Source organism: Molothrus aeneus, chromosome 24, assembly GCF_037042795.1.
Source record: "Molothrus aeneus isolate 106 chromosome 24, BPBGC_Maene_1.0, whole genome shotgun sequence".
In the NCBI taxonomy this organism is placed as follows: domain Eukaryota; kingdom Metazoa; phylum Chordata; class Aves; order Passeriformes; family Icteridae; genus Molothrus; species Molothrus aeneus.
Window position 1 is genome coordinate 1,614,235 of NC_089669.1, and position 22,014 is coordinate 1,636,248.

The window sequence follows — 22,014 nt, forward strand, 5'->3', positions numbered from 1 at the left end:
CTGCCCATCCTCACCCTCCACTCACCTCCGCAGCCCCTCGCGGGGGGAAACTGAGGCACGGCCCGGGGCGTGGGGAGGGACCGGAGCTGGGCGCAGCCGGGCGATAGCGAGCAGGAAACGAGCGCTGGCTCTGCGAGCAGCAGCTGCCGGCCGGCCCGGCCCGGCCCGGCCCTCCTCTCCTTTGCCCTCCCCTCCTCGGCCTTCCCCTCCCCTCCCCTCGCCCGCCCGACCCTCCCTCCCCCGCGGCCGGGGGGACCCGGGCCGGGCGGTGCCGGGGAGGGGCGGCCCCGGGTCCCCCCTCTTTGTGCCGCTGCAGATGCGGCTGCGGGAGGTTTGGAGCAGCGGGACGAGCGGCACAGCGCAACCCCAGCTGGGTTTTTTTGTATTTTAGGGTGAGAAACCAGACTTTTCGCCGAGCAAGCAAAAAGACTCGGGTGATGAAGGCAAACCGCTTCACCCCCTTCCCACCGTGCTGCTGTGCTGCTCCCCCGGCCAGGAGGGTGCTGGGGACACCGGAGGGTGCTGGGGACACCGGAGGGTGCTGGGGACACAGGAGGATCGGGGCGGGGTTGGGGGGACCCATCCAGCGCCAGCTCCGAACCACCACAGCTGGCGTGGAAACTTCTGGGATTGCGTTTCCCGAGTGGGAATGGCCCCAGTGGGGTGAAGGTACCTTGGGGCGGGCGGGGGAGCCCCCGGGGTCACCGAAGCTCGCTGCTGGCCGGTGCTTTTTGGGGTTCCTGTTGTCCTCGGGGTGCTGCCGGACATTTGCGGCGCGCCGGGACGGGTGTCCGGGCCAGGGGGGCTGTGACGCACGGGGACAGCTCGCCACGAGGCTGTGCCGGTGACTCAGGGACACGGGGAGAGGGGCGTGGGTCACGTCGGTCACCCTGAGTCACCCGTGGCACTGCCGGCGGCTACAGCCAGCAGGGCGAGCAGCCGGCACCTCCATGTCTCCCTCCCCTCTGCAGCCCCTCCCTGGGGATGCTGGAGCTGAACCCCCACCATGGCAGCTCGGCCGGGCTGTGCTGGTCCCCGCAAAGCCGCTGGGTCCGGGTGCCGTGGAACCCACCCGTGGGAGGCTGGGGCGGACACGGAAACGCGGCGCGTGTGTCAAGGCGAGCGGTCGGAAACAGCTCCCTCTGTTTGTGAGCCCTTCGTGGTGCCGCTGATCGCTGACCTGCGCCTTCCTGCCCAGCGCTGTCCCTCCGGCAGCAGCAAAGGAGCGTTAGATGGGAATTACAGCAGGGGCTGAGGGCACGTGGTGGCACTGAGGGATGGGGCTCTAAAGCAAACCGGGCTGTCCCCAGCGCAGGGGATGAGTGGGAGCGCACCTGCAGCCCTTGGTGTGCTGAGAACAGGCAACTCACAGCATCAGTGAGAGCTGCTGCAGCTCCCTGAACCCTTCGTGGTTACATGGAGGTGCCAGCCATACCTAAGATCCTACCACAGCTCCTACCTGAAATCCTAGCCCCTGCTCCGCCATTACAATTCCCCCATTTTTCCTCCCATTTTATTATTCTAGGGGTTTGGTGTTTTAGGATGTGGGGAAGGAGCAGAGATGGCTCTCAGCTCCCCCTCCCTGGTCCAGCTAGGCCTTGGGTGATGCTGCAGGCTGCAGCCTCTGCAGCTCCAGGACACGGACGAGGAGGAGGAAGGCGATGCTCAGCAGAAGCAGCCAGAAGAAAACCCAGTAGTGCTGTGGGAGGAAGAGCCATGGACGCCACAGCTCCGCTGCAGCCCCCTTGGACCTGGGGAGAAGGTGAGCAGGGACATTTGTCATCCATGAGGGAGAGCAAATCCCACCTCCACCCCATCTGGGCACAAGGAGGATGTTTAACTCAGCCCCAAAACCCCCTGGCAAAACCTTTTACAAGCCCAAGTGAACAAGCCTGAGGAGGGCATGGGCAAAACTGAGCCCCGGTGGGGCTGAGCTGAGGCAGCCAAACAACATCCCAGCTTTCCAGCACTAAACCCCCCAGCCCCTGCCCAAGTGCTGGCCACCCGGGGACCACAGAGAGGCCAGCAGCTGTGGGGGATGCTGGGCACACCCAGGTGCTGCTCACGTCGGCCCAAGCTGCTCCTGCTCCTCGCTCCCTGTGCTGGATCCTCTGCCCTCTGCCTCTGCCACCAGCTTCCCAGTCACGGCGCTGTCCTGGCCCTGTGGCTCCAGCTCGCTCCTGGGGAGGGAGAGGACAGGGTCAGTGCTGTGCCACATGGGGACAGCTGGATCAGCTGGTGCCACCCAGCGCAGTCACCTGGGGGTGCTGGGCCAGCGCTGGGCCCCCTCTGGCTCCGGGTCACCTGCTGGGGCTGCTCGGCTCTCAGGGCTGGCACCTGGCTGGGCACACAAGGCAGGAGCATCAGTGGGGACACAGAGCCCCAGTGGCACCCAGGCTGGGGACACAGAGCCCCAGTGGCACCCAGGCTGGGGACACAGCCTATGGCTGTCCCCACCCAACACGTCCTTACCAGGAGCTGCTTGGGGATGACAGCGATGCTGACCCTGCGGCGAGCAGACCCCTGCAACAGAGGGGTAGGGGTGAGCTCTGTGTGGCTGCTTCTCACCTCCTCCTTCCCCATCACCTCCCCAGCACGGGTAAGGGACACCACGGGACACTGCCAGCTCCCCCTGGAGCTGAGGGGAAGCTGGAAAGCCAGGGAAGGTCAAAGCCAAGAGGTTTGTGCCTGTCATTAGTGCTGCAAGCTGCCCTGGTGGGGCTGCCTGACCCCCTCCCCTACCTCTGGAGCTATGGGGGGATCAGTGCTGGATTCAAGGTGGTGCTAAAGAAGAGCCAAGCCTGTGACCCTGCAATGGAAAAGGATCTGCCTAAGATCTCTTGCACAGGCAGCCCTCAGCTTGCTGGGCATCCTGTCTGTCTACCAACAGCTCCCTGAAGCTGCCCCTGCATTCTGCTTCTTCCAGCAGATCTTCCCTGCAGCAAGCAGCTGGCTGCAGTGACATTGTTTGGGGACAAGGGGCTGTGTGGGAACAGCCAGTGAGGGAGGGCAGGCAGTGGCTCCAAGACTCCTGAACTGGGACCAGTTACCTGCTGGAAACTCCTCTTCAGGGGGTGAGGTCTCAGCCGTGGCTCCACATCATCTGAGAGCAAAGAGAAGCTGCCTTACATCATCCCTCAACACAAGGATGGGGCTGATGCACAGACAGACAGACACAAAGCTGTCCTGGCCATGTGCTCTGTGCTTGGCACAGGTGGTGCCCCAGGCAGGGGACACAGTGGCACCTGTGGGGTTTGGTGCTCAGGAACAGAGTCCTTTTTGTGCATGGGTCCCCCCTGCCCTGCATTCCCAGCTGGGTTATGGCTCTCTGCACCTGCTGCCACATTGATCTGCTGTCCCCCTGTCCCCTCACAACTGTCACCAGCTGTTCCCCTCACTGCACCATCAGCTGCTCCCCTCAGCCACTCCTCAGCTCACACCAGCCCTGGCTCTGCGGTGCAGGGTCACACTGGCCCCCAGAGGGTGGGGGCTGCTGTGTGCCAGCCCTGCCCAGCCCCGGGGGCAGAGCCCACCTCACCCTGGCTCTCTGCCAGCTGCCGGTTGCGGGAGTTCTGCTGGATCAGGCGCTTCATCTCCTCCAGCTCCGCGTGCTCCCGCAGGTGGTGCCGCTTCAGGTTCTCCACGTGCTGCACCATCACCTCTGCTGCCCGGCTCATCCGGGCCTCCTGCAGCCAGGCAGGATGGGGGATCAGGGCCCCTAAGTCTCCTCAGGAGCCAGCTCTGCCAGTCCCTCCCTGTGCCTCCCCCCAGGGAGTGCAGCTGCATCCCCTTCCCACTCCCAGGCGTGGGTGGATGGATCCCTTGCACCCTGCTAAGCACAAACGTGAGGTCAAGGCCAGCACTGTGAGGAGGAAGGACAAACCCCAGCAAGCCCAGGGATGAGGCTTCATCATCTCCAAGCCCATCTGTAGCACCTCCATCACTGCCACACTAGGCTGTGGACACACCTGGTGTACAGCCCCCAGCTTCTCTGCAGCACTGGTTGCCCTCTCCACAGCTGCTGCCAGCACGGCCAGGTTGTGCTGCAGCTGCTCCAGTGTCTCCTTGCAGCCTGCACTGGCACAGGATCGGCCCAGCCTCTGTGGGGGGAAAGGATGGAGCTGCTGGAGCTGCCACTTTGAGTTGTCCAAACCCCTTTGGGGCTGGGTGATCCCAGCACGTGCCAGCCCCCTGCCCTGGTGCCCACCTACCTCCAGGGCAGCCCGGCACTGCCCCAGCTCCTCCTGGATGTTTTCCTCTGCTGCATCCCGTGCCCGTTTCTCCACCTGCACCCGTTGCTGCAGGGTGAACAGGTCACAGCGAAAAGCCAGGGCCAGGTGGGCAAAGGCTGCCTGTGGGGTGAGAGGGGCACAGAGGGGCAGAAGAAAAGCCACCAGGGCCACGTGCTGCTGTCCCGAAGGCACAGACAGACCTCCCAGCGTGCCACCATCAGGGCAGTGCTGAAGATCATTAGCACTTGCCTTGCCCCAGCACCCTTGAGCTGCTGCAAGCTGGGGACAGTCCCCTGAGATGCCAGCCCAGGGAGATACAGCTGATAACGTCCCCCAGGCAGCTGATAATGAAACCCTGAGCCCTCCTGGCAAGAGCACAGGCGGGCAGACGCCAGCCCCAGCCCTCCCCTGGCTGGGTCCTGGCTGGTGGCTGAGCCTGACTCAGCCCTGGCACTCGCAGGGAAATGATTTTTATTAGCGAGGCTCCCGCCGCCTCCCCGGCCAAGGGCGCCCTTCAGCAGCTGCAGAGCACTTTGTGGGATTGCTGGGCACGCAGAGGACACGCTCATGGAAATGCAGCTGCCTCCAAATGCATCTCTGGGAAAGGGTTTGGATGGTGGCTGCCAGGCCCTGCGGTGCCTGGAGGAGCAGGGCACAGCCGTGGCACTGTGAGCCAGCACGGTGTCCCCGTCCTTGTGTCCCCTTTCCCCAGCCCACCCACAGCCCCCAGCAGCCCTCACCTCCAGATCCTGCTCGGTCAGAGCCACCCTGCAGAAAGAGAATTACTGTCAGGAATGGGGGCATCACGGGGGCTGCATGCTGAAAATGCCCTTGCCCTGCTCCCAGGGCTGCCAGCCACCACCAGAAGTGGGAAGCCAAGTGCCCATTGTGTGGATAGCAACCCTTGTGCAATGCAAAAGGAGGGAAGTCCAATCTCTGAGCCCTGCTGTGCCCTGGGACCCCCCTGCCCTGTAGCCCCCAGGGGGATGCAGGTGCTCCCTGGTCTTACCTGTGCAAGCCAAGCCTGTCCAGCACTGAGAGCTCACTGGGGAGGCTCAGCAGCGGCTCCTCCAGGGTTTCTGCATCTGCAGGAAGACAGTGGGGCCACAGGAAACCACACATGAGGGCTTTCCCTGGGCCTTCCCTCCTTCCTCTGCCCTCCTGTCCTAGCAGGAGGTGCTGCCCATGTTTTGGGACCACCCCAATCCTTCCCCCAGCATCAGGGGGGCTTTGGCTCCTCCCAGGCCAGTCTCCCCTTACCCATGTCCCCACCAGGGGAGATGACCCCCATCAGAACACGTTCCCATGCTCCTCCCCAGCTACTTCAAACTTTCCCCTAAGGGCACCCAGCTGGGATGTGGGATGGGGACTCACTCACCCACCTTCTTTAGTGCTGTCAGAGTCCCCAGGGTGCACAGCCTGCTCCTGCACGGCCCTGCCTGGCTCCTGAGAGGCACAAAGGTGCTGCTGGGGCAAACCTCCCCCAGGTGCTGCACAGCACCCCGAGAGGAGCAGCACAGAGGGGCTGGGGGCCTGCCTGAGCCCGAGGAACCAGGCAGGGTTTGTCCCCAGCTGTCACTCTCCCCTCCCTCTCACCTCGCTGGTTTGCTCCATGCTCTGCTCGCTCCTGGCCAGATCCCCACCTGGCTGTCCCTGGGGACTGCTCATCCTGCCTGGGGACAGAAAGGTGCTGGGAGCTGGGCAGCAGGGACCCCTCCCAGCCTGACACCACTTCAGGACAGACCCCCAAAACTGCCACTGCCACTTCTGCAGCCTGCAGGCTCCCAAGGGACATCAGCTGGCAGGTACCCCCCAAAATACCCCTGTGGGATTCAGGGAGCTGGAGCTAAACTGGGCCAGGGCAGGGGGAGGAGGGCAATGGATCCAGTGCAGAGGGTGGGGTACAGCTGGTGAGGCAAATCCAGGGGATGGGGATGGGGTCCCAGGGCTGGAAGGGGTTGCAGGCAGGTGCTGCCAGGCCAGGGGAACCCTCCTGCTGCTCAGGGAGGGAGGGAGGGTGGAAAACCCACCCTTGTGACCCCATCCCCGCCTGGGCTGCCCTTACCTTCATCCGGAGACGTGGGGAGCCCGGACAGCTCTGCCTGCTGCTCCCTGTGGAGGGAATCCCGGCTAAACCCTGAGGAAACTCAGGAAGCATCGGCAGCATCCCATCCCCCACGCTCCCCCTGCTCCCTCCTGGGGCTGCTCCGGACCTGGCTCCTTCCCGAGCATCCTCCAAAGCCTGCTCCGTCCCCGAGCCACCCTCTCCGCTCCTGCCGCCGCCGCAGAGCCCCACACAGGACTCGCCGGGGCCGTTTCCAGCCAGCAATGAGTCACCAACAGCCACTGCCGTACTTTGCCTCAGCTTTTGCTTTTTTTTTTTTTTTTTTGCTCCGGCTGCCAAGGGGACCTCGCTGCGAGCCGGCCCCTTCCAGCACCACAACACAGCCAGAGCCCGGGCAGGCACCACCTCACAGCACCCCATGGGGATGGCAGGCACCCCTAAAAGCGCACTGGGGACAGGTTTATCACCCCAAACCCCTGTTCTGGGTGCCAGGAGGTCTGGCAGCTCTGCAGCATCCCTGCTCACTGATGCTGGAGGCCACCAGGGAGGGCGGGTCACAGGGGCTGCTGTGCACAGAGCCCTCTGGAGCCCAGCACACAACTGGGAGAGGGTTTGAACCCCCAAACTTTTCCCCCTGGCTTCCCCCTGGGAAGGGCTGCAGCAGAGCTTCTCCCTCTCCTCCTGGCGAGCCTGAGAGCAGGAGAAGGGGTCACCGTGCCACAAGGATGCTCAGTGCCCCTTGCCTGGCACTGCCATCGCTGTCCCATCCTTGCCAGCGTTTCAAGAACCTCTGGGGGAGCTTTTAGTGCACGTACCTGCGCGGTGAGGGGCTGGGCCGGCAGCTCGCCCGGTGCCGCTGCCGCCGCCGGCGCCCCTGGGCCGGTCCCTGCGCCTCCTCCTCCTCCCCCTGTCCCGGCGAGCTCCCTCCGAGCGGCTTCATCTGGCTCCAGGAGCAGCTCACCTATGGCGAGAGACCCGCATTAGCCGCGCGCAGATGGAGAACGCCTCTAAGTGTTGTATTTTTAAAGCGTTTTCTCACCCAGCAGGAGCTCCGAGCTCCTCTGCTTAGCGTGGAGGCATCTGTGGGAAAAGAGGTGGGGAGGCCCGCTGGGATTCGGGAGGAGGCTGGAGGGATTTGGGCGGGCAAGGAGCGAGGAAAAGGAGAAATTCAATTCAGTACAAGAGGGTGGGCTTCCCTGCTTGCCACCCCCATTTCCTTCCCCCAGGACAATCCTCATTTTGGGCTGGTGGTGTGGGTCAGCTTCTTGGGGGGAGGTGGATTTGCAGCAACCCCCTGCTCACCAGGCTGCAGACATGACAGCCCCTGAGCTCCCCGAGAGACAGATATAAACGATTTCCAAATATTAGGGAGCTTGGAGAACCCATTTAAGCTGTTTTACAATGTTTAAAGAGTCAGAGAAGGATGCAGAAAGTTCACAAAGTCCCTCTCCCAGCCCAGTGTGAAGGGACTGTCCCGGTGCCCACAGGCATGCAGATTTAGGACAGAAGGAGAATTTTTTTGTCCAGGACAGGGAAGCAGGACAGATCTAGGGGGACAGAGAGCAGGGACTGCTTGAAGTGCCTGTCCAAAGCCTCGGCCAAGCTCAGCCTCACCCAGCTCCCAGTGCCCGCTCAGCTCTGATGAAGGTGTAAATAGCAGCACTTGGTGCCTTTGAAAGCCAGCTCGTTTCACACCTATACAGCGGGAATTATCGCGGATAACTCCACCCAGGGGCTCAGGGCCTCCAGCCGGCCGGGATCACCCAAACTCATCCCAGCGGCGAGCACCAGAGCGCTCTGGAGGGCCGGTCCCTGCTGCAAAGCGCTCAATCCATCACAGCTGCGGCAGCCCCTGCCGGCTGCTGCTCCCCCACAGCCTCGCAGACTGCAGGAGCAGCCGCTCCTTATCTTTGTGCTCCAGATGGAAAAGATACGAGCAGGCACTCGCTCCTTATCTTTGCGTTCCAGATGGCAAAGATACGAGACACGCGGCTGCTTTAGCACCGGGAACCCCCTGAGATGCCAGAGCGGGCTTTCCCTCAGCTCGGCGACGCCGAACGCTCCCCGGGACATCATTACCTGCCTGAGCTCCTCCCGAGCAGCCGGAGGCAGATGCTGGCACCCGGCTCGGAGCCGGCACTCAGCCCTGTCGGGTCCCCATCGGCCCGGCCGGGGCTCCGGGGCTCCCCGCGGGGCAGAGCAGCCGCATCTGCGGCGCTCGGAGCTGCCGGGGCCGAGCCCGAGGAGAGAAGGCCTTTAAAGGAGATGCATGAGAGCGCCTGGGAGCTCCCCGCGCCGGCCGGGGCGGGCAGCGGGGGCTGCAGGTGGCCAGGAAAGCTCTGCCAGGTCCCGCACCCGCTCTGGGAGGTGACAGAGCTGGGCAAGACCAGGACTGATCCCTCCTGTGACACTGTGCCAGCAGAGCTGAGCCTCAGCATCTCCCTGGCAGCCAGGACAGATGGGGGATCCCCCCGTGCTTTCATGGGGACCCAGCACCAGAATAAACCGGGATGGCTGATGAGGAGCCCCTGCAGCTCCTGGTTCGGTGATGCTGCCCAGGACCCCCGGCCCTCATGCCCCTCTCAGCAGCCCCACCATCCCCCCAGTGCCCCGACCCCTTTGCTCAGATCCATCCCATCCCCTAAAGCCGCTTTCTTCCCCTAATGAGCTTACAGCGGCTCGGGCTCCACCTTCAGCAGCTGCTGCTGCCCCCCCATGCCCAGGGACCCCTCGGGGGCTGCAGACCCCTCCAGCCCTGCAAACAGCATCTCCCAGTGCCCGGGCAGGCTGTGCCCAGGCTCTGCCCCACCTGCCAGAGGGAGAGCAGCCCCAGGGGTTACAAACCGCGGGGAGTGGAGGTGGGACACCCTCGCAGAGAGCCCCAGCTTCCCCCCCAGAGGCAGCAGCTGGCACATCAGTGCCCTTTCCCCGGGTGTCCTGGCATCCCAGGGCTGCTGCGTGGGACACACAGACCCAAGGACACAGCCCAGGGTCCCTGGATGTCCCCTCTGTTCCCTCCCACACCCAGGAGGGCAATGCCCCCGTTCACAACCACCCCGTTCAAAGAGCCTCTAAAAGCATTCACTAAAAGCACACAGGGGGTTTTTAGGCATTCTTATTTTTTTAAGCTGGGAGCGGCTAAATGGTGAGTGCAATCTAGGAATGGCAGAGCCCCAAGGCAGGAAAACAGCCCAGTGCCCCTGACACAGACCTGTTGAGAGAGCCTGCAGGGAGCTCTGCAGCCCAGGAGGGTGGGTGGCAGCATGGGCTGCAGCTCTGTCCCCCGTCCCCCTTCCAGCCAGGTCCCTCTCGGCTGCAGCACCTCCCAGGGCACCTGAAGCTGAGCTGGACTCAGCTCAGATCACAGTGTGGTCATCTGGATTATTCACTTCTTGGAAGAAAGCTGCTCAGGCTGACACTGAGTGCTGCCACTGATGCAGCAAGCGTGATTTACAGGTCTGTGCAGGGGCCCAACCACAAAGCAGCACCCAGCCCTCCCTCAAATCCACCTTTCTGTGGCCCTGGCTTCCCTGCCTGACAGGAACCTGGCAGCCACCAGGCTACCCAAGAGAGAACACAATTCTTGTCTTATGATTAAAAAGTTGTTGGCTAAAAAAAAACCCCCAAAAATCCCCAAACAGACAAGAAGGAAAACTGCTCTTCCTTTTTATTCAGTTTCAAATCCCAAGTGGAAAAAAAAATAAATATTGCTGAGCGTCCCCCAGAGCAGTTTAGCCTCACATTTGGGTGTCACAGCCCCCAGGTTTGCAGGCAGAACTGCATCAGCATGTTGGGGATTACACAGGAGATTAGCAGGCTGTCCCTGGACACGCAGTTACCTCCAGGGAAACGTGGGGTGACCCCTGGCACTGCTGCAGGAGAGGAAACAGCAACAACCTGGAGCTCCTGTTTGGAGAGGGGCAGCCCCTTGGGGGATGGATTTTCAGGAAATTTTTTTGAAATGTTTTTTTGATTTTTTTTATTATTTTCAGGCTGTTTTCAGGAAAGCCACTGAGTTTCAGCCCTTTTCAACAAGGTGCTGCATGGCCCAAGGCCCCTGCATGGCTCAGCTGTCTGGTATTTAACATCCACAGACTCCACAGCCCTGCTCACCCCAAAGAGGTTCATGCTGCCTGACCACAGCCCCACGAAGGCACCTGGGCAGAGGAGGAATCATCTTGTCATGAAACTGGTTCAAAAATCCCTGTGCAGGGTGTGGAAGCAGCACAGTGGACAGACGACCCATGCAACTGCATATAATGAATTTCCTTCAAAAAAACCCAAGAACTACGAGACCAAAAAGGGAATTCCCCTCTGTAATGTGAAGTAAAAATCTACAAACAGAAGAGGAAGCAGGTAAGGAACCACTGCCCATTATCACAAGTAAACTGGATGAAAATCATAGACTATCTGCTACCTCCAGCCTAGGAAAGGTCTAACACAAAGCTTCAGACCAGTCCCTTCCCCATCACTGCTCCTAAATCAGGACAAGGACAGAGCCAGTCCTGGCACTCCCGCCACCCTTGGCCAAGGCTCTGCTGATCTGTAAAATCTGACTGATGTTTTGTGCTGCATCCACCCCTCTGCGCTGTTCAGGATGGATTCCAAAGTTCTTGAAAGGGTCAAGAGGAGTCAAAGTGAAGTTTTCTGTGCTGCCAACCTCCTTCGTTTGTGGAATCGTGACACAAAGTAGTCCCACTCGGTGCTAGGAGGGCGGAAGGCGAAAACGCGGAGGCGCCCCCGGTATCGCGCTGCGGCGGGGGGGGGGGGGGTGGGGGGGAATCTCTCGGTGCCCCCGGTATCGCGCTGCGGCGGGGGGGGGGGGGGGGGAATCTCTCGGTGCCCCCGGTATCGCGCTGCGGAGGGGAGGGGGATCTCTCGGTGCCCCAGGTATCGCGCTGCGGAGGCGGGGGGGGATCTCTCGGTGCCCGGCTCTTCAATCTCCGGCACAGGGAGAGACGCGGAAGGATACATGCAGGGCGCTGCTGTATTCGCCTGCTGTGGTGCCGTGTACGGACCCGGTGGCGGCGGAAGCGGCGTGACAGGGCACGGGGATGCCGGCCGTGGCCGGACAGCGGCACGCAGCGGCTCGGAACCGGGACCGGGCTGTACCAAAGCTGCGGCGAAAGCAGTGGGGGGCGGCGGCGGCGGCGGCGCCGTGAGATAGAACTGCGCATGCGTGCGGCTGATCCCGGAAAGGGCGCTGTGGTTGGATGAGGCGGCGCGGAGTGATATCGCTGGTGCGGCGGTTATGGCAGCGGCGGGCAGCGGCGGGCAGCGGCGGGCAGCGGCGGGCAGCGGCGGGCAGCGGCGGGCAGCGGCGGGCAGCGGCGGGCAGCGGCGGGCAGCGGCGGGCAGCGGCGGGCGGGCCGGGGGGTGCGGGAAGCGGCGGAGCTGCGGAAATGGGGGACGGGGCTGCGGCTGCGGAAGGGAACGACGGGACGGCCGTGGTTGCAGGAGGCGGCGGAGCCGCGCCATCCGGCAGCTCTGAAGCGGGGGGCCGCGGTGGGGAAGGCACGGCTCGGCCCGCCATGGAGCGGCAGCGGCAGGAGCGGGAGGGCGACCACGGGCGGCAGCGGGGCGACCGCGGCAGCGGGAGATGATCCCGGGGCGGCGGGAGGAGCGGCGTGGAGGCGGCGGGAGGCTGCCGCGGGGGGGCCATGGCGGGCGGTGGGGGAGTCGGCGGCTGGAGCGCGGCGCGCCGCCGCTGGGGGCTGGGGTGGCTGCTGGCCCGGCGGGCAGGGGCGGCGCCAGGCGCGGGAGAGGCAACGTGCACGAGGGGCGCTGGGGACGCCTGGCGCGGCTGAGCCAGGCGCGCCCGGCACCGCAGATCCGGGAGCCACAGAAGACTGCAAAAATGCAGCAGCGACGGGACTTGGGCCGCCACCGGCGCTGTGTCGGCAAAGGGGGCGAGGGGGACTTGGGGGCGGGAGGAGCGGCCGCCCCCGCGGGTAGCGGGGGGAAAGCGTCGGGGGAGGGGGGGGCGGGGCCGCGGTGACGCTGGTGGGCGGGACTGAGGGGCGGGGCCCGCGGTAGCCGGGACAGCAGGGACCAACGGGATGGCAAAGGCGGGGATGGCGGGAGCGGTGGGAGGGGCCGGGGGGACGGATATCGCGACCGCGGGGGCGGGGCGACAGTGGCGAGCAGCGCCGCGGGTGCCGGAGCTGTGCGGTCCGATGGGGAGGGGGGGGCGTGTCCCGCTGGAGACTCGCGGCGGCGAGGGGCGGAGTCGCAGAAGGGGCGGGGCGGCTACTGCGGGCATCCCCCGTGCGGCAAACACAGCTCAAGCAGCGCCCGGCAAGCTGGGGCCGGCTCCGCGGCAGCCATCTCCCGGTGGGAGATACTAATAAAGTGCTTATTAACAACTGTGTCCCAAAAGTCTCTGGTAAACACGGCCAAACAGTCAGCATTTGGTTTTCATAACTCCTGTTGCAGTAATTTAACTTTATGACAATTGCGCTTAATGGCCCTTTTATGACAGTGTTGCTTTACGGCCCCTTTTTACGACAGTCGCGCTTTACGGCCCCTTTTACGACAGTCGCGCTTTACGGCCAGTCGCGCTTTACGGCACCTTTTACGACAGTGTTGCTTTACGGCACCTTTTACGACAGTCGCGCTTTACGGCACCTTTTACGACAGTCGCGCTTTACGGCACCTTTTACGACAGTCGCGCTTTACGACACCTTTTACGACAGTCGCGCTTTACTTACGACAGTTCTGCTTTACGGCACCTTTTACGACAGTCGCTCTTTACGGCACCTTTTACGACAGTCGCGCTTAACGGCACCTTTTTACGACAGTTCTGCTTTACGGCACATTTTACGACAGTTCTGCTTTACGGCACCTTTTACGACAGTCGCGCTTTACGGCACCTTTTTACGACAGTGCTGCTTTACGGCACCTTTTACGACAGTCGCGCTTTACGGCCAGTCGCGCTTTACGGCACCTTTTACGACAGTCGCGCTTTACGGCACCTTTTACGACAGTCGCACTTTACGGCACCTTTTACGACAGTCGCGCTTTACGGCACCTTTTACGACAGTGCTGCTTTACGGCGCCTTTTTACGACAGTGCTGCTTTACGGCACCTTTTACGACAGTGTTGCTTTACGGCACCTTTTACGACAGTCGCGCTTTACGGCACCTTTTACGACAGTGTTGCTTTACGGCACCTTTTACGACAGTGTTGCTTTTACGGCACCTTTTACGACAGTCGCGCTTTACGGCACCTTTTACGGCACTTGGAGGGTTTTATTTTGATTTTCTTTTATTTTTAATAATTTTATTTTTTAAATTTTATTTTTTAATTTAAATTTTATTTTTAATTTTTTTATTTTTAAAGCTTTTTTTTTTTTTTTTTTTAATTTTATTTTGTGCTGCCCAGTGCTTTACAGCAGTTTTATGACAGTCGCACTTTACGGCACTTTAGGGGTATTTTTTTGTTTTTCATTTCTTTTTAATCAATTTTGTTTTTAAATTTTTGTTTTTAATTTAAATTTTATTTTTAATTTTTCTATTTTTAAAGGGTTTTTAAAAATTTTTTTAAATTATTTTTAAATTTATTTTTAATTAATTTTTTTTTTTAATTTTTTTTTTTATTTTGTGCTGCCCGGTGCTTTACGGCAGTTTTACGACAGTCGCACTTTAATGCACTTTAGGGTTTTTATTTTGTTTTTCATTTATTTTTGAAATTTTATTTTTTTAATTTTTTTTTAATTTAAATTTTATTTTTAATTTTTCTATTTTTAAAGCTTTTTTTTAAATTTTATTTTGTGCTGCCCGGTGCTTTACGGTAGTTTTATGACAGTCGCACTTTACAGCACTTTAGGGTTTTTATTTTGTTTTTATTTTTAATTAATTTTATTTTTAAATTTTTTTTTAAATTTAAATTTTATTTTTAATTTTTTTATTTTTAAAGGGTTTTTTTAATTTTATTTTGTGCTGCCCGGTGCTTTACGGCAGTTTTATGACAGTCGCACTTTACGGAACTTTAGGTTTTTTATTTTGTTTTTCATTTATTTTTAATTAATTTTATTTTTTAATTTAAATTTTATTTTTAATTTTTTTATTTTTAAAGGGTTTTTTTAATTTTATTTTGTGCTGCCCGGTGCTTTACGGCAGTTTTACGACAGTCGCACTTTACGGAACTTTAGGTTTTTTATTTTGTTTTTCATTTATTTTTAATTAATTTTATTTTTTAATTTAAATTTTATTTTTAATTTTTTTATTTTTAAAGGGTTTTTTTAATTTTATTTTGTGCTGCCCGGTGCTTTACGGCAGTTTTACGACAGTCGCACTTTACGGAACTTTAGGTTTTTTATTTTGTTTTTCATTTATTTTTAATTAATTTTATTTTTTGAATTTTATTTTTTAATTTAAGTTTTATTTTTAATTTTTCTATTTTTAAAGGTTTTTTTAAATTTTATTTTGTGCTGCCCGGTGCTTTACGGCAGTTTTACGACAGTCTCACTTTACAGCACTTTAGGGTTTTTATTTTGTTTTTCATTTATTTTTAATTAATTTTATTTTTAAAATTTTATTTTTAATTTAAATTTTATTTTTAAATTTTTCTATTTTTAAAGCTTTTAAAAATTTTTTTAAATTATTTTTTAAGTTATTTTTAATTAATTTTTTTTTTAATTTATTTTGTGCTGCCCGGTGCTTTATGGCACCTTTTGCGACAGTCGTGCTTTAATGTACTTTAGGGTTTTTATTTTGTTTTTCATTTCTTTTTAATTAATTTTATTTTTTAATTTAAATTTTATTTTTAATTTTTCTATTTTTAAAGCTTTTTTGAATTTTATTTTGTGCTGCCCAGACCAGCTCAAGCCGGTGATTGTGGTGGTGTTTGAGGGTCCCCAGGACGAGGGAAGAGATGAGAATCTTGACTTCTCCTAATAGAAGCCTGATTTATTATTTTATTATCGCTATTATATTAAAAGAAAATGGGATATTAGAACTATACTAAAAGATCAAGGAGACATCAGAAAGCTGGAAAGGAATGAATAATAAAAACCTGGGACTGCTCACAGCCCCGACACAGCTGCACCATGATTGGTCATCAAGTAGAAACAATGCACAGGAGACCAGTCCAAGATGCCCCTGTTGCTAAACCACCTCCAGCCCACACTCCACAGCCAGCAGATCGTTATTGGTTCCATTTCTGTTCTGAGGCTTCTCAGGAGAAAAATCCCAGCGAAAGGCTTTTCATCAAACACGTCAGTGCCAGGTGATGATGGCACAGGCAGCATGGGCTGGCCGAGGTCACTGTGTCATCCCTGCCAGCCCAGGTGTCACAGCAAGGAGGAGAGAGTTCACCCTGCAGTACAGAGCTTTTGGTTTGTTTGTCACTAGGCAAAGGCAAAACCAGGGCCAAGAAGGCTCTTGCCTCAAGGCAGTGGTCACCTCCATGTGACCAACAGCCACAGCCAGGCAGAGCACTGGGGACAATGACACTGAGGTCACTTGGTAGAAGCTCTGCAGGGAAACTGCAAAGATCAGAGCCTGCTGCCGAATAAAGCCAGAAGAGCAGGCTTAGACCTTTGATGATCATGGCACAATTTCTATTTATGTCATGTTTTGGGCAGCCCTACAATAGCTCCACTTTACTCAGCCACTAACTCAGTGGAATGCAAACACATCAACAATCTGGCTCCCTGGAGGTTTCCATCCTCCAGCTAATGTGGATTTTGAAGCCTCATCAGTCCACTGCCACCTAAAATAGCTTAAGAGATTCTTATGTAAAGAAACCTGGCTCTCAGCCTTAAGAGTGTCACCTAATGCTTCAGACTTTCCTTCCTCTGGCTGGGATCTGAACATTACTGAGCAAACCTGGAGCAGTCACACATGCATATTCTAATCCTCCTTCTCCCTTTGTAGATGTTTATGGATTTTTAAATAGTTCCTGAAATATGCAATGCTTCAAAACCTCCATTGAAACCCCAGCTCTACCTGCCTGAGTTCTCTGTCCCAACCTTTTCTTCCCAGTCCTCAGACCAGGAGGTGCCTGGATGAGGTTTCCAGTGGGTACTTTCAAAAATACAGGACAGAACTTTGAGCAGAGTCATGCCACACAAGCACTATTAGGGCCATGAGCAGTGTCATCATCACCAGAAATGTGTCACACACAGCAGGGCCCCTCACGGGCCAGGCAAACAGGAAAGAAAGGTGGCTTTAAAGCAGAACACTAAAATTTTCCAGCTAAATTCAGCTGGAATTCAGTTAAATGCTGCTCTCCTGCACCCAGAGATCTGTAAATCCCAGCAGATCAGATACACAAAGCAGCAGCCCAGCCTGCACCACTGCCTGGGCTGTTGGGGAGGAACGTGGACGTGCACAGAGCTTGTGCCTTGGAATCAGCTGAGGTAAAATCAAGAGAGTGAACTAAATCCAGAATGATCAACTCCATACAGCCTCAAATCAATGTCTGTCCTGGCTCAGTGATGGGTTTTGGGCAGTAAGAACTCAGGAGCTGGAAGTTCTCCATGGGCTGTGTCCTCCCCCCAGCACAGGGGGGCCAGGTCACCTTGTAGAGTGTGGCAGGAGAACACACACAGAAACACCTGGAAACACCTGGATCGTTCATGAGAATACATGGGTTGTTCATGGAAACGTGGATTGTTCAACCAAGACCCCTCTGAGCCCCAGGAGTGAGGGGGGCTGGGATGGCACTGCCCAGCCTGAGCCCCCTCAGCCCAGGTGCTGCCAGGAGGCTCTGGGCACTCTGTGGGCAGCAGACCCCACTCACAGGGTCCCACCCAAGCAGGGAGAACCCAGTGAGGGTGGCTGTGGCTGCTGCTGTGTCCTCCACACCAGGAAGCTGCCCCCTCATGATTCCTTTGGGTGATCACCTGAGGAAAGACAAAAATCAGGATGAGGAAAGTCACTGCCATACCCAGCTCTGCACAGCTCTGGCATGGCAGGGGTGGCACCTTCTGCTTCCAGACCCTGGGGCAGCCCAGGGTGCAGAGGCTGCCATGACAGGGACCTGTCCCCACTCACCTGGCCCCTTCCAGCACAGCCTGCAGGGATTTCTTCAGCACCGCAGTGCTCCGGTCCAGGACAGCAGCCAGGCTGCTCCTGTGAGCTGGGCTGACCTGGGGCGGAGGCAGCACCAGCTCAGGGCCCTGCCCTGCCAGGACCTCACCTGAGAGCTCTTGGCTGGGCCCCAGGAGCTGCAGGAGCAGCCCTGGCTGGGCTCACCTGGTTCTGGTACACCGTGAGCACGGCTGTCACCAGCCTGGCAAAGTTCAGTGACGTGGCAAAGGCTGGAGCCTGCTGGCACAGAGTCAGGACCAGCAGGTCCAGGAGCTCAGGGGGCAGCACCTCCTGGAAAAGGCCCAGGGGCAGGTAAGAGAATGGGTCCTTGCTCCAGCACTGCTGGTGTCACCAAGGACACCCATGGGACAAGGGGGGCTCCTCACCTGCCGCCCCAGCATGGCCTGCAGCACTGGCAGGAGCTTCTCTGACAAAGGCACCTCCAGGACTTTGCTGCAAGGACAGTGAAGAGGAAAGGTGCTGCTCTGTGGCCTGGCTGGTGCTCCCAGGCAGGCTGGACAGTGAGGCCAAAGCAGAGCTGCCAGCCCTGTGACCCCTCACCTCAGCACCAGCTGCACAGAGTGGGGCTCCAGGCACTCCTCCACCAGCTCACACAGCAGCTTGGTCTGCTCAGCACCTGCAAAGCAGCAAGGGAGAGCCTCCAGAGGCTGCCAAATCCATGGGGAGGTGCCTGGCTCTTCCTGGCACCTCTTCACAGGTGTATGTGCCAGTCAGGACAGACAGAAACCACCCAGTGCCTCCTCCTGCTGCTGAGGATAATCCTGCTTCCTTTGCCCAGCTGCAGCAAGGGTTTAAACAGCTCCTGTCTCTGGGAAAAGGGGACACTGTGGCAGGGGTTCCCCCTCTCCTCACAGCAGCACAAGGGGAGCTCTGCCCTGAGCATTAGGAGCTGCCAGGAGCCCCCCAATCATGGAGAGATGGGAACTGTCCTTTGGGAAAAAATAAGCCAGAAGCCAGCCTAGCCAGCCCTCCCACTTCATCTGTAAACCCATCTCCCATCCCAACCCCCAAGTGTTCACCTGCCCAGAAAAAACCAACCCCAGGCGTCCATGGTTCCTAACATGTGACAAATGCCACCCACAAACAGCCACAGCTCCCAGCAGCCCTGCACACCTTCCCCTGGCCCCTGCAGCACTGCAGCCACCAGCACACGGCACAGGGGATGGGAATACTTGGAGCAAAACGAAGTCAGGGCAGCCATGAGGTGTCGGGAAGGCGGCTGGGTGAGGGCCAGGACCTGGGGACACAAAAGGCAGGAGCTGGGGACAGTGGAGAGGGGAATGGGGAGCAGGAACCTCCGCTGCCATGACACGTACCCGCCTGAGGAAGAGCTGCTGTGCCAGGATGGCTGCGCTGGTGTGGCTGAGGGCAGGGCTCAGAGGCAGCAGCCAGCTGCAGAAACGCACCAGGGAGGGCTCTGGGCACGTGGAGAGCTGCAGGAAGGAGCACAGCCCCTCGAGCTGGGGTGGCACAGGGCATGGGGCATTAGGGACAGCAGCAGGACCCTGCAGCAGCTGCAGCAGGGGTGCTGGGGCTCACCTGGCTGGGGGTGCAGGTGTTCAGGATGCTCAGCTTGGAAGGGGTGTGCAGCTCGGAGCGCTGGAGAGAAACACTGTCCTGAGTAAAGCACCAAAGAAACCAGAATACAAAATACAGCTCCAGGGCTTCTCCCTTGCCCTGTGTCTGTCAGGGCTGAGCCCACAGGCAGCCCCTCACACCTGCAAGGTGCAGGCAGGTGTTGCTATCCCAAGCCCAGAGGAGGTGCCAACAGGGCTTTTTATCCCCATCTGCGAAATCCAGCTCCTTTTCCACCCCTCCCGAGGCCCTGGCACCAGCCTGTATAGAGCATCAGCTCCAGGAGAGGGACAGAAGCCACCACTTACACTGGACTCCTGCAGCAGCAGCATTTTCAGCCCCTGTCCATGCACCTGAGGGAAATGAGATGAAGGAATGGGAATCAGGCAGTAAAGGCTCCCTGGCTGGGAGGGGACAGCAAACCCTGCCCAGTACCTGGACAAAGGACTGGACCTCTGCTGCCAGCTCTGTCTGGGAAGTCCTCCTGGGCTCCCCAGCTGCATCCTGCTGGGAGCTGTCCTGAGCAGCCTTATCTGTGCTCTGAGCAGATGTGTCCCCTGAAGGCTCCTCAGGCACCTCCTCTTCCACCTCTGCCACATCTCCACATTCCTGGGGCTCAAATGCCACCTCCTCCAGCAACAACCTCTTCCCCTCTCTCTCACTGTCCAACTCCAGGCTCTCCTCAGACACTTCCTTACGCTTCCCACCTTCAGGCACAGAGTCAGGGGCACCAGCCTGCTTGCTGAAGCACCAGCTCAATTTTCTTTGTCCCTCTGGTTTCTTCTGGGCAATTTTCTGGCACAGGCCCCTAAGCTGCTGCTGGCACGCAGCAGAAAGGGCAGTGGGATGTGGGGAGCTCTCCTGTGCCCTTGGTCCCTGCTGGAGCAGATCCCCCAGTGCCTGCACCCAGGGATCCACACGGGAATGCTGCTCCAAGGCCTGGAGCAGCTGGTGAAGGCAGTTCCGTGGCACTGCATCCTGCACCACCAGGAGCAGGGAGAAGAGGTTCCTCTGGCACAAAACAGGCAGCAGCAGCAGCCGTGGCTTGCTGGAAAAGGAGAGGTGAATGGTCAGAGCAAATCCCCTGTCCTGAGCCCAACCCACCCCGTGGAGCAGAGTCCCACAGCACCAGGGAGCAAGAGGAGGCACCTGATGCTTTTGCAGACACGAGCTGGGACACCAGTGGGTCACTGCTATGATCCCAGCTTCATGTATGGGCCAGTGCACGAGGGAAAGTGGATTTTTATGAAGCTTGAGGGTCATTGGTTGTTTCTATGGATTTTTATGAAGCTTGAGGGCCATTGGTTGTTTCTGTGGATTTTTATGAAGATTGAGGGCCATTGGTTGTTTCTGTGGATTTTTACAAAGACTGAGGGCCATTGGTTGTTTCTGTGGATTTTTACAAAGATTGAGGGCCATTGGTTGTTTCTGCATGCAGATATGAGGATGATGAGAATGGATAGGGTGAATGATCCTAAGCAGGCTTTGATTAGGCTGGAATGGAGGGCAGTGGCAGTTTGGGTTGCTATTAGTTGTAGTTTGTGCACCTGACACCCAAAATTGTGCACCTGGCACCCAAAACTCCCGCAAAACACCGAGTTTTAGAAACGTATCCAACTCACACAGCCAGGGTGTCCTCTGGCCCCTCCAGCGAGGGCTCCTCGGCGCACAGGGCTGCGGTGAGAGCCGGCCAGGGGAACGCCAGCCCCGCTCCGTCCCGGGGCCGGCTCCGCTGCAGCGCCCGCAGCGCGGCCATGGCCCCCGCGGGGCCGGAGCACAGGGAGCGCAGCAGGAGGCGGCACGGCCGGGGACACCGCGGCAGCCAGGGCGGGCACCGCGGCTCCATCGCTGCGGCCGGGGCTGCACAGCCGCCTGCGGGACACGGGGACACCGGCGACGGTCACACACACGGGGACACCGGAGACGGGGCACACACACGGGGGACAGCCGGACACGGGGGACAGCCGGACAATGGACACAGCCGGACGCGGATGACAAAAAAAGGGAACAGCCACACACGGGTCACACCTCCTACCAGAAGGCACCCCCACCCCGTTAATCCCTGCCCATCGAAACAACCCTACTAATTCTCCCATTAGCACTGGGTGTGCCCCTAACAGCCAACCTCACAGCAGGCCACCTCCTCATCCAGCTGATCTCCACAGCTACAACAGCCTTGTCCTCCACAGTATCAGCAGTCTCACTCCTAACCTTACTAGTGCTCTTCTTAATAACTATTCTAGAACTTGCGGTAGCGATAATCCAGGCCTATGTTTTCGTACGTACAAGAAAATATCTAACTCCCAATGGCACACCAAGCACATTCTTATCACATAGTTGACCCCAGCTTGACCGGACACGGGTCCCACTCGGGAGGCACGGGACGATCAGGACCTGCCTGTCCATGCTCGGCGCCCACCCCGGCATCAACCTGGGCAGCTGCCTTTACCTCTCCCCAGCCGAGGATGCGGGAGAGCACCGGGAGTCCCTCCGTGCCCTCCATCACCCCTTGGCTGGCAGCCCCGCACGCACCCCCAGCCCAACGCCGATCCCTCCCGGGGGCGCTGCCGGTGCGGCTCCCCCGGGCCCCGAGCACCGCCCCGGTCAGGACCGGGCACACTCGGGGCAGGCCCCGCACACTCACCCGCCGCTGTCCCGGGCACACTCACTTAGAGCTGGCCCCGCACACTCACTCAGAGCTGTCCCGGGCACACTCGGGGCTGTCCCCGCACACTCACTCAGGGCTGGCCCCGCACACTCACCCGCCGCTGTTTCCCCGTCCCCGCCGCGCTCCGCCCGCGGGCCCCATGCCCCGCCCCGGCATCGCAGCCGGACTGCCCGCAAACGAGTTCATTATGCAAATATCCCTTAAATTCCAACCCAAACACCGCCTCCCCCCACTCTCCCCCGAGGGTGGATCCCGCAGCCCACAGGCACCCGGAAGCGTAGCGTTACACAACCCGTTTTATTTCGTTATTCCCGGATTTGGCTAAAAAGAGTTTAAAACAGTGCCCCCCTTGCTGCCCGGTCCCCGCCGTGGATGTCAGACCCCCCCGCTGCCTGCAAGCACCCAGCCCACCCCACC

General features: G+C 58.1%; 2 protein-coding genes across 2 annotated transcripts; both read right to left on the reverse strand.

Moving 5' to 3' along the window:
- Positions 1 to 1,515: 1,515 nt before the first annotated feature.
- Positions 1,516 to 8,477, reverse strand: LOC136566245 (inositol 1,4,5-triphosphate receptor associated 2-like). The gene is made up of 15 exons (XM_066565314.1): positions 8,377 to 8,477; positions 7,113 to 7,258; positions 6,298 to 6,344; positions 5,829 to 5,905; positions 5,615 to 5,678; positions 5,242 to 5,317; positions 4,973 to 5,000; positions 4,212 to 4,352; positions 3,969 to 4,100; positions 3,539 to 3,686; positions 3,051 to 3,103; positions 2,473 to 2,523; positions 2,259 to 2,341; positions 2,067 to 2,180; positions 1,516 to 1,751 (listed from the first exon to the last, which is right to left on the reverse strand). Exons 2-15 carry the CDS (start codon positions 7,235 to 7,237, stop codon positions 1,592 to 1,594), a joined length of 1,299 nt encoding a protein of 432 aa, XP_066421411.1. The 5' UTR covers positions 7,238 to 7,258; positions 8,377 to 8,477; the 3' UTR covers positions 1,516 to 1,591.
- Positions 8,478 to 17,293: 8,816 nt separating this feature from the next.
- On the reverse strand, positions 17,294 to 20,793 carry FANCE (FA complementation group E). Its single transcript, XM_066565263.1, has 10 exons — positions 20,552 to 20,793; positions 19,365 to 19,977; positions 19,238 to 19,282; positions 18,894 to 18,953; positions 18,671 to 18,814; positions 18,468 to 18,591; positions 17,895 to 17,970; positions 17,720 to 17,786; positions 17,499 to 17,624; positions 17,294 to 17,392 (listed from the first exon to the last, which is right to left on the reverse strand). Exons 1-10 carry the CDS (start codon positions 20,773 to 20,775, stop codon positions 17,294 to 17,296), a joined length of 1,578 nt encoding a protein of 525 aa, XP_066421360.1. The 5' UTR covers positions 20,776 to 20,793.
- Positions 20,794 to 22,014: the final 1,221 nt, after the last annotated feature.

Bases quoted from the DNA above. Each gene is read 5' to 3' on its own strand.
- LOC136566245 (XM_066565314.1), bottom strand. From the start codon at position 7,237: ATGAAGCCGCTCGGAGGGAGCTCGCCGGGACAGGGGGAGGAGGAGGAG. The intron at 3,687-3,968 runs GTGTGTCCACAG...GCCTGGCTGCAG, and splicing joins AGCTGGGGGCTGTACACCAG to GAGGCCCGGATGAGCCGGGC. The intron at 2,181-2,258 runs GTGACTGCGCTG...CTCCCTCCCCAG, and splicing joins CGCTGGCCCAGCACCCCCAG to GAGCGAGCTGGAGCCACAGG.
- FANCE (XM_066565263.1), bottom strand. From the start codon at position 20,775: ATGGAGCCGCGGTGCCCGCCCTGGCTGCCGCGGTGTCCCCGGCCGTGC. The intron at 17,971-18,467 runs GTGTGCAGGGCT...GCTGCTTTGCAG, and splicing joins GCTGCAGGGGCCAGGGGAAG to GTGCTGAGCAGACCAAGCTG. The intron at 17,393-17,498 runs GTGAGCCCAGCC...CCTCCGCCCCAG, and splicing joins TCACGGTGTACCAGAACCAG to GTCAGCCCAGCTCACAGGAG.